Genomic DNA, 17,709 nt, shown 5'->3' on the forward strand with positions numbered 1-17,709 from the left:
TTATTATTGGGGACTTGCCTGCTCGATTGGACTGGTCTATCATGGGCTGAACTATTCTTCTTCTAGCATTAATAAACCTGCAACAACAAAGTAAAGCGAATTGTTATTTAAAGGAAGAATTCTATTACACCAGATCTTTACTAAAATGGAGGGTTGATTTGGTTCTCTCAATTGGTCTATGTGCAGATTCAAAGGCTGAAAAACCTGTAACCCCTGATGACCTTTGAGAATACAAGCTTGGGGTTTCTGAGTTGATTTATGTTTGCCTGCTTTTACCACAGTTGGACACTTCCATTTCATCTTTTCATGGGGGAATTAGCAGAGTTTTCAGGAAACAATACCAGCACCACTCTTTTCAATTCAAAAGGGGGGGAAAAATTGGTGAAGATAGAGAGATGTTCATAAAGGCATCTGTTACTTCCCCTAATTAGTGACATTTCTGTCTTATGTTCTCTGACTTCTTTTTACAATTTTTATCAAAACCTTCCCCACCTCTTGCAAACCTAATTCTATTTTAATGCCCACTATTAACATAATGAACTGTGATGGCAGTACACCATCAAATGAGAGAACGTCTGGAGTTTTATCACCACTAGCTCACATTGCTGGGGACTTCAGAGCAATGCATTCCTTGTAGAGATTTCTTGGTGGTGGGTTTTTTTTTTTTTTTTTTGCTCTTTATGCAAAGACTGAGGTCAAGGCGAGGTCATGGCTATACAGTAATTGAACTTATAATCCTGTTTTCCCCTGCTAGGCCTGACCATTTACAGCAAACATCTTGTTAGATTGTAATTACTGTACTACTCAAAAATCCCCACTACAAATGAAAAGCAGCTCTTTTGAAATAAAAATAGTTAATATTTGTCATCTAAAATAATATTCATAGCATTTTTAACTCCTAAACTCAATTAGTTTTGGAACTGTTGTTATGATGAAAATGATATTCAAATGGAATACAAGTAAAATAGAAAACCAACACACATAATACAAAATAAATCTCACCTGAGTCTATTCTGAATACAGCCTTAATGGAATTAAGATCATAATCAACGAGCTACAGTAGAACTTCACTCTCTCTCATTTAACTAATCAGCAAACCCAATGAAAATCACCTCCAAAAAAAGTCAGCATAACCCAACTTCTCAGCAAAGATTTAAGAGTGCTCTAGAGAGGTCTCCTTAAGAAGACTGCCTTATTTTTACAAACTATACTTCAGTATTTACTAGTGGAAAAGAAGTAAAAACAAACTATACTTGGCAAAATAAATCACCAAAGTACATTTTGTGAAGCAATATTCTTAACTTCTCTTCATTGTGTGTTTGCCACACATTAGCAAGATCTTTATTGTAATAAAATTTAAAAGGTACCACAGCATTCCAGCATGAATCTGGTGTGACTTCTGCTTGTTCTAAACTGATATGGAACAATGATCACAAAATATAGAACTTTATGTTGTTTGTAATCTTTAAAGGAGACATCGATAGTATAGCACACTTCGTTTCCTCAGTTTTCACTTTCCTGACTGACTTCCATTACATAAGTCCTCAGAAAGTTAATCAAGATGTGAATTATAATCAATCTTGTCTTGCCAAAATGTACTCTGGAAGCATTCTATACTCACACACATACACAAGGCCCTATTCTGTAAATCTTACACATAAATTAGGTCATACTTTAATCAGTACCCGTTCTGTATCAATTTTTATACACACTTCTAATACAAAAAATTAAACTACAACAAACTGTGCTGCAAATCAGTTCATCATTATCTTGTACAAACCATGAAAATTAGAATCATGTGAGCAGAAGGTTAGAGTAATTCTCCATTCTCATTACAAGCACAGGTGTAGCACAAACACCATGTAAAAAAGGCAATTAAAATTTCTGCTCCCCCCCGCCCCCTTAGCTGTCTTAGCTCCATGACCAATTAGAAAATTGTTTAATACCAGGAACCTGGCATTTGAAGAAAGCAATTTTCATAGGAACTCATAAGAAAAACAACAAAGAAAGAAGGTATTTATTTTGGTAAGCCCAGAAGGCTTTTGCTTTTCGTATGTGCATCCCACCCTTGTACTGCACAGACTTCTAAATACCTGACAGAGTAGGAAATCCTGGGAGAATAAGGGGCCTTTCCGGTAGCCATCTGAGATTGGGGAGCAGTTTTATGCTTGCTAGTTATCCATAAAAACCCTCATTTAGGAAAATCTTTTCACCCAGACCAAGAAGTACACAGCTAAACAGCTTAAGTAAACTGAGAACATTTACTAGTACAAATAACCAAACTTTTCAACCTTCCCCCTTCTCTAAAGGACACACATTATTAGTAGATTAGGTAGCTGGAATCTTACTTCAATAACCTGTTTAGTCTGGTATTTCCCAATACTTATACATAAGACCTGTCTAAAATAAAACACATTCTCACCTGTTTGTCCCACACTACCACTCAGGATGTCTACTTTCAGTACATTTTACACACAGGCACTTCCTTAAACATTCTCATACGTATTTTGTATGAGAAGATAGATTCTGCAAAAGAGCCATGTGTTTGGATGCCTTAGGGGTGAATTCAGATGCAAGAACATTTTCCTTCTGGGCAAAGTAATAAAATGACATTCTTGCTCCTCCCACTAGAAGTCAAACTGAGGTCAGCTCCCCATCCTTGTATCTGTTTAAATAAACTGGTCCAGCTGTTTGTTTCCAAAATGCCCTTTAACCTTCTGTCCCATCCTCCCTGTCTTTGTAACAGAATGCTTTGCTTTGCATTATAGTAGATTCCAAACTACTATGCATTAAAAAAGTATTCACTTTAAAGTTTCTTTATTTTTCCTGTGAACCCAAAAGAACACATTAGATTAAAATAGGAATAACTGTTCCGCTTTCAGAGAGCAGAATGGGATTCAATTATATCTACAAATCACATCTTAAGGCTGTTCACAAAAAAGAAAAATATTTAGTTATGTGTGGAAAAGGAATATGTATTTAGGAATAAAACCTCTCCACCACAGTTTTTAGTAAAGAAGGTCCAATAGCAAGATGACTATTTGAATTCTTGTTCGATACAATGATAGAAGCCCTGGTAGCAACAAAATAGTGTTACAAAAAAGTTAACAACAACAAAAAATCCTCCAATTGTTCCTAGCACTCACATCACTCTCATTCCCCTCCTTGTTAACATTCAATTACTTTAAAAAATGTTTCTGTTTTAAAAATGCAGAAGAAACCAGGACTAATGCTTTAAAAAAAGTATTTACTTGTAAAACAAATGCTTATTCAAAACTAATTTTCTCCAAATACAAATCTTCTATCAACTCCTATAACAAATTATGGTTCCATTCTGGCAAATACTTAACCTCATATTTAAAACATAGACATAATTTTACTCATGTTAGTAAAGTTACGCACATGCTTAAGTGTTTGCATAAGGAGTGTTTATTTCCACACTACACCATGTGTCAATAAAGTTACTCTGATGCAGACTCTTTCCCCCTGAATAGCAGAGTCAATAGCTGCTTATAACTAATGTGATTTGTCAAAGTGCAAGTCAGACCTGCTACCAAACTGAAAAAAGTTAACACATTGTGTGGAATTCTGCAAAACAATGCATATGCAAATGGATATTTTTGTGAGGGGAAGACAGTTGAACAGTTGGGTAAATGTACAAGCTCAGAGAGGCTGAATTATTTTTTAAGTTAATCTCATTTTCTTCTCCCTTTAGATACAACAGCTTCTATTCTCTCTTTGCTAAACAGGCAAGAATGAACAAAAATCTATTTGTGTAGCTTCTCCCCGCTCTAAAGAGAACCAAGAGGCAACACTCTTTTTTAAATATGCATTTTGTTGAACTGTTTTCTTTTAGATTTTTATTCTCCAGTGGTAACTGTAGCTCTCTCCTATTTAAAGGTCTCACTATTGTGACAATGAGCATCTCTGGTCACATGGATAAGACTCAGACCAAAGCCCAGTGATGCAGCAATCCGCCTTTGAACTTTGACCTTCAGCTCGCCTGCCTTCACTGCAATAAACAAGTTTTGTTTCCTCTCATTGAGAGGCAGCATCACCGGTGATGACAAAAACAAACAAACAAAAAAAACAACCCACCCTTTACCAGCCAATAATTTTAGGGTGAAACAGGCTAAAATGCACCAGCCAGAAAGTGAGTATTTTCACTAAGTCACAAAACCCTTCTAAAAGACACATTTTGCTAGATTCATGTTACAGCTTGCCTGACATTTTTCACATAAATCTGCTCTTTTTCCTCTTGCTGCACCTCCCTTTGTTGCTTGTGTAGTCATCTGCAGCGCTCGCTGAAAAAGTGTGTATTTCACACTTCTGTCCATTAAATAAAATGAGGCCCTCCCTTGCTATCACAGTTTTCTAAAGTCACCTTTGCTTGTGACTTTACTTCATGGTCAGAGACTTCCAGTCTTCAGTGCAAGCCCCCTAAAGATAGATGTTTAGACTTGATGGCGCATATAAATTTAATCCCACCTGCCCTCCCAAAATACAAACATTTTCACAATATTGCCAGTCTCTGAGCCCTTATGTTGTTCCCTGTCAATTTCACACTGGAGAGTGGTGTTGGAATGCTGGCCAGGGGTTTGCATATCAGAAGTGGTGCTATTAAGTGCCAGAAAACACTCTGCTTCAATCATTTTGAAGCATGTTCTAGCAAACAGGTTTAAGGACTATAAGAAAACCCACAATACCTATAAAATGGAAAACACCATTGTTAAACCAATGCCTTTTGTATATCTCACTTTTAAAAATGTACCTATCTACTTTGAAAAGAAAGAGGACTTTCAAATAAAGTATAAACAGGCCAACTAGGATCCATCCACATAAATACTTGTAACAAAGTACCTAGGGCTACCAATGGTATCATTTTTACAATAGATTATTTCTATAAGCATTACCCTGCCTTCAGTTTCAGTCACCAAAACTGCCAAAAAAAAAAAGCACTTTCAGGAGTTGCAATATTCTATACCACTTGCTGGTATCACTCATTTATTTAGTGTTTCCATACTTTTTTCAATTTAACACCTAATTTCTAGAATATTTAAATGTAAACTTGTAATAATCCAAGAGTCACAGTTTAGCATATTTCATTGCTGCTTTATTCCTAATTCCCAAATATTTTCAGTTTTGCTTGTTTAAGTACTTTCCTGGGCCTTTTTAGGTAGTAATTAAAGAAAAAAAACTTTTGCAGAAATCATTTCACAAAATGTTCATATTTCAAAGGCTAAAATGTGCTTTAAAAACAGCCTTAAAACCACATTCAAGAATAAATAGATCCTTCTCTAATTATACATACACAGAGTAACTGGAGGTTTCCCAACTGTAATCATACTTCCCACCTCTAAAATGAGAAATAAATACAAAAAAAGCTCTTACTACAGTTATTAAAAAGTTTTTATCTTGAAGCTAGTTAGCGAGCTTAATGATCCATAACTACCATTCATTAACTTTTCCTGCTTTCTACACTCCTTTTATTTGTGAAAAAAAGGTTTCAAGACACTCAAGAAAGTTGATTCAATCTAAAGCAGACCTCATGAAGCCATGTTTGGCAACTTTTCTTGGTTTCTCCTCCTCCTCTGAAATGAAGGCAGGCAGAACTGCAATTCATCATTTACAACACAAAATAGGGGAAGGGAGGGAAGAGAATACATGCTCTGCTAACCGCTCACTTCAGAAACGTAATATCGGAATTTACTCAAATCACAGCAAGTCCATCAATCAGATGTATCAAAGTTCTCCCTGAAGCTTAGTTTTCTTCCTTTGGCAGTACTGGAATGTTTGTCAAATGAGAATACGGAGGGTTGGGTATTGTGTAAGATAATATTTAAGAGTGAACTACAAATAAAATACTATGCAAAACTAGTGATGAAAAACCACTAATTAGCTGACAAATTTGATGTAAAGCACTAATGAAAGCCATGTGCTGTTCTGCAATTTTGTTTTAAAAATAGTTTCTGACTTCAAGCATTACTATGTGACCCTACAAATGTATTCATTTAGTGCATTCAGAAAAGTTTCTTTGAAGCAGGAAAGCGCTATTTATTCTCTTGCAAGCACAACCTGCTAATATACCAAGCATATCAGCACAAAGATAGAAAGGATGAAGATGTGATCAGATATACACACCCAGTGTGTATGCCTGGCATGCCCTACATTTACTAGCCAGGCACATAAGAACTATGTCAGATTTGTCGGAATCCTGATTGATCTTCTTTGAATGCTACAAAATCTTCCTCTCTTTCCCCCCCACACCCCATGCCCCTTTTTGTTATTCATCATAGGACACAACCACACTATGCCCAGCCCAAATAAAAGGAATGGTCTCTGGAGAGCTATGAAGGGGGTCAGGAAGGCATCCTGCCATTGAGCTGGATGGAGGAACTGCTCAGTTGCTATTACCACATCATGGTGGCCTTGACCCTGGATCTTCCCCTCCAAGAGGCTGGTGGCCCTCTTCTGAGGTCTGATGGCTAGTCCACACAACAGGTTCTTTCCAGTTGGGAGCCTTGTACAAGCCACTGTCCCCCACTCACTACTTATAATGGATCTTATGGGAGAGTGGGAAGATGCGCCCAGTCCTGTGGCCCACAGTAAAGAAGTTAGAGCAAGTAGACTGCTCACACTACTAGCTGCTGGCTCAAATGAGCAGGGGCTGAGAAATGCTCTTGTGCGTGGAGGCTATGGATCTCTGTATTATGTCCTGTCCTCTAGCAGACCACTTAGGAATGAAAGAACCAGTGTCCCATACCAGATGCTCCCACCCTAACAGGTCACTGGAGTGAGCTGAGAGCGGCCAAACAGACCCCTGAAGAGCCTCTTAGGGGCATACAGTGACAGAGCCTCTGAAAACGAGAATACAAATTGAAACACTATAGTTTGACTTGTGAATTCCACATGGAATGAACCAGGTAGAGTCACCCGGCAACCCTTGTCCTGGCCCTTTAGGTAGGAGAGGGTAGCTCTGTTTCCATGCTGACTTGGTCCTTACTGTCATTGCTAAGACTACGAACAAAGGTGGTAGTTGTGGTGGTGTTTTTGTGACGCAGGCATCTGTTTAATAGAAACTGGTCTGAAACCACCAATTCTTTTCGCATTGGTCATGAAAGAGCATTGGCTAGTAACAACTCTCAGAGACTACTGATCTATTTAAAATCACAGAATGTACTGTTTCAAAAGTTTGTCTGGTAATGTGATTCCCATTTTGCTTGGAGATTAATTTCCATGAATGGATTCTCCTATTATTGTTGCTTAGGGAATCTCCCCATCATGACATTTTTTTAGGGCAAGGAGAGGAGAACGGATGTCTCCAGAAAGTGGTATGATCAAATGAACATGGGTAAGTCAGAGGACTGGCACAGAGGAAGGAGGCTTGCATGATCTTGAGGCACACAAAGCTTATCACAGCTAGGTCCTCAGCTAATCTAGATCAATGATGCTATGCGGATTTACACCAGCCGAGGAGCTGGCCCTTTTAGGGCCGGGGTGGAATTATAACTGAATATTAAGAGGCAATGGATATCCCAGCATTTTAACCACTGAAACTATTATATGACCTACATTTTGTTTAGGACTGCAGTGGTGGTATTTTTTTTAAATGGTATCTGCTGTTTTCTTTTCTTTTTCTAAAAAAAGACCCAAAGGGATCTTTAAGTGTTTAATTCTAATACAGACAGTGATACAGAATTTCTGCAGGATTATTTATGACCAGACTGGGCAAAAAGCACACCCTCAAAAGCACTTCCTTCCCATATGCCTCTGGCTCAGTTTCACTTTTGAGAAGAGAAAATTGTTTTATTCAACAAGGAGGCAACATTTGCCCCATTTTTAATATTTCAGGTTGACTTTTTAACTACTCAGAAATGCAGTTTGTTCTATGTAGGCGCAGCCTGGAGCAAGTTTATGATGTAAGTGCGGGAGAAGGTCTCTGAGGGCACAGTTCTTAGCTTGTCGGGGTTTCAATTCTCAAGGGTTAATCACTATACACCAATCTCAGCAACTGTTGACACAAAATAGGTGGAGATCAGGTCTGTGCAAGCACAAAATACCAGAAAGGCAAACTGTATGTAAACACACTTAAGACAGATTTGACAAGAATAGACCAAAACCTGACTTGCAAAGAAATGACAAACCATTACTTCCCTCCTCCTCCACTTCCCCCACTGAGGTTACTTTTTCTAACAACAAAACCCACACTCTCTCATTTTAAAGAAAAAACTGTAAGCATCTCAATGTATTTAAGATTGCTTGGCAGGGATTGCCATAATGTGTAAGGTGTCCTATATGTTTTTAAAGAATAACTGTTTACACGTAGCATATACTTGGGTTTCGATAGTTTCTGTTTAAAAAAATACTAACAAACAATTCTGACCTAGACCCTAATACAGCAGAATAAAGCTCTTGCAAAAGGGGGGAAATAAGCAACTGGAAAATGTATGAACAGTGCCTTTTAATCTTATCTTCATGACATCTGACAGCACATTAGTTATAGAATATTAATGCATCCACTAAAAAGTTTGTCATGTACAAAACTATCATAGAAAAAGATGGAATGCCTGGGGGAAAACAATTTTTGCTACCTATTAACTTCTAAAATGCCAAGCGTCTTGACTGTCATTCTCTCGGCATGCTTGCTTTGTCTGTAGAGTGCAACATTCTGCTAAGGGAGCTGACTTCCCTCTATTTAAAAAGTGTGTGTGTTGATATACATTTGGTAATTGCTGTCTGTCATTTAATTTATTTGCTGTGTACTCAACAGTGGTTGATTTGCTTGCAAACTAGTGGAAAATTACTAGAAGTTCACTTTTCTTATTTGTTGGCCCCACGTATCCAAGGAAGGTCTCTCCATATCTAGCAAACAGTGAAATTCAGATCGGTACAGAGGACAAACCCAAGGGGTAGGCACCGCTGGAGTCCCACTTAGGGCCTATTTTGAGGGTTTAAATAAGCTTTGTGCTAGTTCTCTGCACAGAGGTGAATTTTACCCAGAAGGCCTATGACAAAAGCAGTGGTTAAAAGGTTTTAGAACAGATCACGGTAAAGATCATCAGACCAAGTTCTGGTAACTTTGTGCATGCCAACTGAAATTCATCTCTGAGCAAACTGGCTGGCACAAGGCTTCAGAATAAAGCTCAACATGGCTTGTAGGCCTTTTGTTGGTCCTTTGTGCGGGAATGAATTTTACCTGATCTGCACACCACCAAGTTGTCCATGATCTGCCTTATCCTTCTGTCACAATGGGACGTGGGGTCTCCCCAATTCTGTCTCATTTAAAACTGCATAAAGTTCCTGTTCCATAGGACCTTTGCAACAAGAGGGTTGGTAACAAGTAGGGGTTTACATATTTATGGATATGCACACAGAAAGTCACCTGACCAAGTCATGACCCATATGCAGAACCCTCTTTGGAAAAATAATATAGGAAAAAAAGAGGGACTAGCTGTTGGAAGGGGTTTCCAGTATCTCCACAGCTAGAACACCGGAAGAATTTTGGTGCTGGTGATTGTAACAGAGAATATTTAACTTGTCTTTAATGGCCAGTTTGAATGTGGACTCTGGGTATTACCTACCTTTTCTCTCTTGCACATGCTACTGTATGTGTGTCCCCCTTTTCTGAAGTGGTAGAAACTGTAATGTCACTAAACAACCAGCCAATGATGCACCATCAGTTCTACCAAGGTTCTAGTGCTGACCCTTCCTATTATCAGACAGGATATTCATGATCAGAAAGATTAGACTGAGGCTGATGCACTGGACAATACAATCTTCTAATGTATCAGTTATTATACAGGCTGAGGTAATGTATATTTGTCCACACTGCCTTGTGAGTTTTAATCTTGATTTGAAGGGTTTATAGTCTTGAAATGTGTGAGGTAATTCACTCTCACTATGAACTCCACTCCATTTTAGTCTGGATCCAGGGACAGTCTTGGGGACACTTGAAACAAATGGCCTCATGGGTTACTCATAGATGGCAAGAATTTTGTCTCTGGGCATTATAATCTAGTCTAGTTTGGGGGCACCAAGAACTCCAAGGCTGTTTTGAACAAACAAATCAATACCATAGCCATGTGGTGTAGATGGTAACCTACTAGAAGACAGTCTTAAAGAATGATGGGTTCCCCCCACTTAAAAATGTAGTCCCAGAAGAAAAATGAGAGTGGCTTTCTGTATATATACTATAAGTACCTACCACCTTTGTAAATAATTTACTCCTCTTTCGTTATTTAAGAATTTTAACCATACAAATCATACTTAAGTCTGTTGTGTAAAACATAAAACTAAGTACATTTAAAAACAGCTAAACGGTAGTTTTAAAAATACGAATTTACTGTTTTTTCCCCTTAAAATCAGACAAAAGCAGCATCAAGGGCACACTCCTAAGATCCTCTGACATGACAGTACCTGATGGATTCTAAATTCACAACTCTTCTCCCTGAAAGCTATTTGCTCAGCTTTCCTAATAATACCTTGGTTGTCTGGCAACTCTCCAGGTCTGTCTAAGGCAATATGCAAGCTACACATTTTTGACTGATTTCAATATTTTCTTACGAGTAACTATATAGTATTTTACGTAGTGAGTATTCCTGATTATTGTAATTTAAGAACCAAGAAATAGACTACAGATGTAATACTATTATTTCAATTGGCATTGAAGGTGAAATGCATAACAATTAGCTAAGACTTCGTGAAAACATAAAAGTAAAAATCTGTTTAAAAAGCCCTGCACATTGTACATTTAGGACAGCTAATTTACCACACATATTCTGAATAATCAAACCATTTACTCAGCAAGATTCCTTTTTATGGTTGGTGGGCTGTGGGGGGAGGAAGTGGGTCCACTCCCCCTTCACAGAAGCCTACCTTCTCACCTTAATTTTGCTTAGGAGTAACAAACACAACACAATGTTTAACTACTTTTCATATTGTACATTCTCTTTTACATCTGTTTTTCTTACTTTAACATCATTCCTGTGTTCTAGTATTATTGACAAGCAACGTTGAAACATCTGTAAATGTATTATTAAATTATATTAAGAAATAAAAGGGAGAACAGAAATCTGATGATCCTGATTGATGGCTGAAGTTAAGTTAATTTGTGAATGTTTTAACATTTACAGCTAAATAAGTACCTGTATTTACTCCATCTCTTACTACTCAAAAAAGTATTTAGTAAGGTCCACACTACCTGCCCGATTCGGTGGGTAGAGATCGATCTTCTGAGATCGATGTATCGTGTCTCATCTGGACGCGATAAATCGATCCCAGAAGCTCTCCCCCGTCGACTGTGGAACTCCTGCTCGCCGAGAGGAGGAAGCGCTGTCGACGGGGGAGCTTGCCTGTGCCGCGTGGACCTGCAGTAAGTAAACTTAGTTCGATCTAGGAAACGTCGACTTCAGCTACACTATTCTCGTAGCTGAAGTTGCATTTCCTAGATCGATCCCCCGCCCCAGTGTGGACCAGCCCACAGATTTATTTATTCTATTTCGCAGTTTTGTAGGCCCTACATTGGAAAATGAATTCTTGTGTAGACATCCAGTGCCAGATGTATGCATCACTTAAAGCAAGCCCACTTATCCCTAAAAATAGTGTTTAAGTGGATCTCAAGTGGTGCATTGGTCATATGGTGACCCTCTGCACAAGGATGAATTTCACCCTCAGTGAAGTAATTTAGCTAAGATGGTATGCATTCCAAGTACCCAATTCAACTCACAGGAAATATTGGAAATGGAAGTCTTTCCCATTTACATCAACAAGAGCTGGATTGGGGCCTAACTCTGAACTATGGGGTAACCTCTCTACAATACTACCTCATATGTATTTCTATTTATTTATTTTCAAATGAGCCAAAATCCAGGCACCCAAAGCTGAACCCTACACTAACTGCAGGTGAGCAGAAGAAATCTCTGGCTATTGGGGCCCAAATCTGACAGTCCTCAAAAATGACCCGAAGAAGAGCTCTGTATAGCTTGAAAGCTTATTTCTCTCACCTACAGAAGTTGGTCCAATAAAAGATATCACCTCACCCATCTTGTCTCTTGAAAACAAAGGCATTCATCTATTCCAGACAAAACCACTGGGGCCAGCAGGATCTGGTCCGTTGCTTCAGCCATCCCTTCTCCCAACCCACTATGCAAAGAGAGGAAGTGGAGAGAACTTCCACTAAGTTCCCTCTTACTGCCCGAAGTGGAAAGGGATGAAGATTATACCCCTGTCTCTCCTACCACTGCTGAGAAGTAACCCTTTTACCTCTAAGCAACGGGGAACCTCCTTCCTACTGCCTGAAGGGAAGGGCCGTACAATCCTGTCTCCTCCATAGAAAGTGAAAAGGAGTCCATGGTTCAAGTACCACCCCATGCCAAAATGCCATTTCCATATGGCCTGCCTTCCAAGCAATTGGGGACACATACCTTGTGGTGCCCATGTTAAAAAAATTCTTACAGCTGCTTCCTTGAGAAGCTCTAGCTCCTCCATGCTTTGGAACTTGAAATTTGGCAGAGGGGAGTTGTCCTGGTGTGAGGGATGTGCCATTTGCTGTCCCAGTGGGAAAAAAAATGCCCAAATTTGGCCAAATTATAAACTTTTGAAAAATCTCCATTCGCATATGCTCAGTAGAAGCTTGTTTGAATTTGGAAGCTAAATTCTCCAAATATTCTGTCTGTACTGGGCATGCTCCAGACTCTGGGGTTGTGCAGGGCTTCCTCTGAAATTGCTGTTCCAGGTTACTGTCTCACTGGGAACTGAGAACAGGCAGAGCGTCTTGCCTGTGCTCTCAGGGTATGTCTACACTGCAATTAGTCACCCAATGGCTGGCCCTTGCCAGCTGACTCAGGCTCACGAGGCTCGGGGTTGTTTAATTGCGGTGTAGATGTTCCAGCTCAGGCTGCAGTCTGAGCCCTGGGACCCTCCCACCTCACAGGGTCAGAGAGCCGGTGCCTCAGCCCGAGCCCAAATGTCTACACAGCAATTAAACAGCTCCTTAGCCCAAGCCCGAGTTAGCTGGCATGGGCCAGCCACAGGTTTTTAATTGCAGTGTAGACATACACTCAGTGGTCCCCTGCTGGTGCCCAAGTAGCGTGGAAGAAAAAAGCAGCCTGATTTGAATATAGAGAGAACATGAGCTGGACTTGGGACAGCAGGGAATAGATTGGGACAAGGATCCTTGCTAGATGAGGAACTAAGATGAGGACCAAGGACAGGCTGGAGGGGACAGAAGGGGTCAATGAGGAGGGGAACAGGGCCAGCAGGGTCTCCAACCACTAAGCACATTCCCTTGCAGAACCAAGATTCCTGAGTCTCAACATCCCTTTGCTGTAAGAAAACAACTATCAAACCCACTTCTTTCTAGTGAGTGGTCTACCCAGAGGATGACAACATACTAGTGCTATCATTTACTCCTTTAGCTCAAGTAGGAGAAAGCTGAACTGTGGACTAAAGTTCCCAACCCTGCTTATGACCCATGTGGGTGATGGTATTATTCCAGATGATCAGATGTTTTTCATTACTTTGTAAAAAACCTAAGAAATTACATACTAAAAATCTACATTTTAAAAAAATTGATGTTGCAAAGTCAAGCACCCAAATGCCAGTTGTGACTGAAACCTTAATTTGGTCCTCTTGTGCACATGCATTAAGATACAGTCTTTAATTATATGCTCACATTCTCTTTTTCCACAGGGATCCCTAACTCATTCAGTGCACAGGTTAGACTGTGCTACTGTCAGTTTTCTGAAAATTCAGACCATAGGTGTCTCAAATTGAGTACCCAAAATTTTTTCACCTTAATCTCTCTGAGCCTCTGTCCTCCATCTGTAAAACGTGGATAATACCACCCCTCACCTCAAAGTGGTGTGAAGATTAGTATCTTAGTGCTTCACAAACATTAATTAATTAGAGTAATGTGCACCATAGAAAAGTCCATGAGGAAATTAATAATTTTGTCTTCAAAGCAAGGTTTGAATAGCATGAAGCAAATGAAGCACTGAATGAGCATAAAACAAAAGTGAATAGCTGCTCATGCCGTGTGTACTATCCATCCTGTGCACTGAATGAGGCAGGGATAATGTGGAAAAAATAGTATGTGATCATTTATTTTAGACTGTTTCATAATGGATACGCACATGGGGGCTAAATAAAGATTGCACAGGCAACCTTAAGTTTGGTATTTCCTAACTTTTGAGTGTTTGACTTTGCAGCCTTACCATTCTTTTAGAGAGAGAGAGAGAGAGAGAGAGTGAGTGAGTGTGTGTGTGTGTATAAACACTACACACACACTTGACATCCAATACACTTCTGTAGCACTTGAGAATTGCTTTCCCTCCTAAAAGTGCCACTAGTCATTATTTAACATTAGCTCTTAACAGGGATAGATTCAGGTGGGATGCACTAAACAAGGAAACTGTATAGATTGTTTGATATATCCTATACTAGCTCTCTGCTGAAGTAATAAGTGATTGTATTGCACTTTCTGGATGTTTCGATCACAGAGCAGAAGTTTTTATCACAGGGGAAAAACACCTTATTAACCTCTACTCTGTCAGATCCTCTCTATGTCCATATATGCAACACTGTCAGGAATGATCGGTGACTCTTCTAGTTCATGTTATCATGCTCTGAATCTAAACCACTAAGGGGTTAAATGACTAACAAGAGAATGACTTGAATGGGTGATTTAGACTAACAACATACTGAACTCTGCCACTGTAGTTCCTACAACAGGCTTTTTGCTACACAATGAAATGTCACTCTTTCCACAACAGAAATATCCAATAGTTCCAAAACATGGTTCCAAATGCAAACACTGCTTGGTTTACAAACAAAATCTTTATTTATAAGAATCACTTACCTGGCCAATTCCAATATAAAAAGTATTTCAGTTCAAAACTTCTGCATTTTTAAGATATCTGTCCTGCCACTGATAAGGTTTGTGGGACATCTCATACCTTCAATCCATGCATGCAACCTCCTCTAACTTCAAGTGGAGTTGTGTACATCAATTGAAGAAACAACAATGTTTCTGAATGCATGTGAAAAATCATCCTCTTTTCATTAAGAGTTTGCAAAGAAAATTAAAGTACACAACTAGCATTTATTGTAAAGGCATCAAAATATCACAGAAGATATAGATCAAATGCTTTCACACTGCATAAAACAAACCTTCTCTTCACTGACTGTTTTGTGGCAAAGTCATAATGCTATCCAGAAAAATCCAACGTTCCCACTCTGGACTAACTACCATACTACTAGACATGAGTTTATGTTTTTCATGCACATTTCATGTATTCCCACATGCTATGTTGCTGCCAATAATTTATGACTGATCTGCACCCGGGCTGCCCTTCAGCATTTTATTTAATCTTTGCAACAGTGATTTACAATGACTCATCATTAATACAAAAATGTACATGTGTGTTAACAAGTTTGGAAGAATCTAAGAAGGAAGGTAAAATTTTTTTTGAAAGTTGTGGCTGAATGACTTATGAGCCAGCTGAAGAAAGGCAAAGTAAACCATAAATGATCTGTTTGCTGTTCCCTGCAGCAAACAATTTAGGCAAAATAATTTGTTCTCATGCATACCTTGTTATAAAAAAAAATATGAATAAAAATGTTGGGAAACATTTTCATGTATCACCAACATTCAAATTAGCTGTTCGGGGTTTATCCCACAGGTAGTTTTAAGTAGTCCTTTCCATGGCCTGCTCTCTCAGACTTTCAGTCATAACATCCATTTTTTGAAACTGCCCTTTTTGAAAGCCTGTGTACTGCATTTTGGCATTGCTGCCCTTTCAAAAATCAATGGGAAATCAAACATGGACACACAATTTAAAAATGCACTTCATCAGCTCTCCAGTTTTGAACCATTTTGGGGGAAATTGTCTCAAGAATGAATACCACAATTTAATTGTAACTCCATCGGAGAATTCTCAAACTGGCATCTGCAGTATGACTGCCCTACATCCAGGAGACTTCAGTTAGACTGTATTTTGACCTGCATTTATTTTTTTCTTGCACATAGGGAGCTTATACAGACATGTGTGACAAAAAAACAACAACAAAAATTTCAATTATAGGGCAAGTTGGGTACAAAGAGAGACCACAACGTCACTCGGGATAAAAATTTACTAACGTTAGTTCAAAAGCATGCTCCGGTCATTGTCTCCTAAAACTTTTCGTAGGCCATCCTAAACTGACATACTTGTCCATAGGAAATCATATACTTCAGTCAGATCCTCCATTCATACTTTCCCTTGTTGACTGAAAGGACTGACTTTTTATATTTCTCCTCATAGTTCATGGCCTTCATTCATGGGCTCAGCCTCCAAAGGGTCACCAAACATGAGATTTCTAACAAAGGCAAATATATAGCCTTGGAAGAACCCTTTCAATATCTCTATGGCATACATACGGTAGCTATGCTCACAGAATATTTTTGCTAGCATATGAAAGATGGAAAGGAAAGCAAATGCACCTGTAGGAGTAGGATTTGAAGTAAGGGATGGTATGTATTGACGTACCAACTGTACATAGCTACACATTTCCAGAGCCTCTCCAATGCAACAATCTTTTACTCAGCCATTATCATTAAGTAGGAGCCCTGGTTATCTACATGGCCCCTAAAATGGACAAAACCACCTATCATTCAACTTAAGGACAACAATACAAATTAAGATATTGATTGGACAAACGGTGGTGTAATAAATCTACAACAAATAAAGATACTTCCCCCCCCCCTAATGATTTGGAATACTGAAACCGAATTTGCTATTAAAATATATCTGATGATATTTTTAGGACAACATTATTTTTTTCTTTTTACAGTAAGTATCTGGAAGCACACTTCAGTATATAAGGTATTCTGTATTTTCCTTTAATCAGTGTCTTACAAGGCTAAAAAAAAAAAAAAAAAAAAAATCTCCCAGGTCTGCTGTGAGGTCACAGAAATTGATAACCCTTACAAGCTATGCTTATGTGAGTCTGCCTGTGTCTCACAGATAGTGCACTTTGTAAATTAATCCTCCAAAGGCAAATATATTGTAAGTAGCTTGTTATCTCTAAAGTACTAAATTGAAGAATACATGGGATTATATTGACAGAAATTACATTTTCTGTAATGGGGTTTAATATATCTGAAATCTCTCCGATAGGCTCCCAGTCTCTCTCACCAAGGAGGGTTTGTTAATGTAGGTGCAATGGACATCAAGACAAAATTTATTCACTAAAATGGATTAGGCCATGTAATCAGAGCTTCAGTAATATTAATCTCTGACACGTATTGAATGAAGGGGGAGGGAGAACAACTTTTGTCTGCAAACTGGCACTTCTGACTCCCTTCCCCGCAGCAGGCTTGCAGCTTATGTTGGCAATTCCTGGGTATTACTTCAAAGAGGATAAGGTTTCCCATCATAAACACTAATTCAAAAATATTAGGACAATTAATTAGATATACTTAGTTTCACAGGGTTTTAGGTTTTGATACACTTCAAATGTGACATTTGTTCTGCTATTTTGTATGAAACCTGGATTTCAATAGCAGTATTGTTGCAGTAACAAAGGGTAATAAATCATACTTTTAAAAAATAGTCTTGATGCCACAATTTTGTACTTAAATCGGAATACTTTTGGCTGGTGCAGAAACCCAGCCACAAATAATAAGCAACTTAACATCTGCTTCAGAAACAGCAAAGGTTTAATTTTTTA

At 38.7% G+C, this 17,709-nt stretch overlaps 1 protein-coding gene across 12 annotated transcripts in view; it reads right to left on the bottom strand.

Annotated features, from left to right (window-relative positions):
* The window catches only part of MEIS1 (Meis homeobox 1), a 129,433-nt gene that overhangs the window by 5,731 nt on the left and 105,993 nt on the right, over window positions 1-17,709 (bottom strand). For 6 of the 12 annotated variants that reach the window (XM_005287244.5, XM_042857189.2, XM_005287245.5 and 3 more), the window contains one exon: window positions 19-77. In XM_005287244.5, coding sequence (XP_005287301.1) covers window positions 19-77 — 59 coding nt within the window. Of the gene's footprint in view, window positions 78-17,709 lie in introns of all 12 variants that reach the window. The other 6 variants (XM_042857190.2, XM_005287243.5, XM_042857188.2 and 3 more) reach the window with 1 other exon arrangement.

The sequence above is a fragment of the Chrysemys picta genome, chromosome 3, assembly GCF_011386835.1.
Source record: "Chrysemys picta bellii isolate R12L10 chromosome 3, ASM1138683v2, whole genome shotgun sequence".
Classification (NCBI taxonomy): domain Eukaryota; kingdom Metazoa; phylum Chordata; order Testudines; family Emydidae; genus Chrysemys; species Chrysemys picta.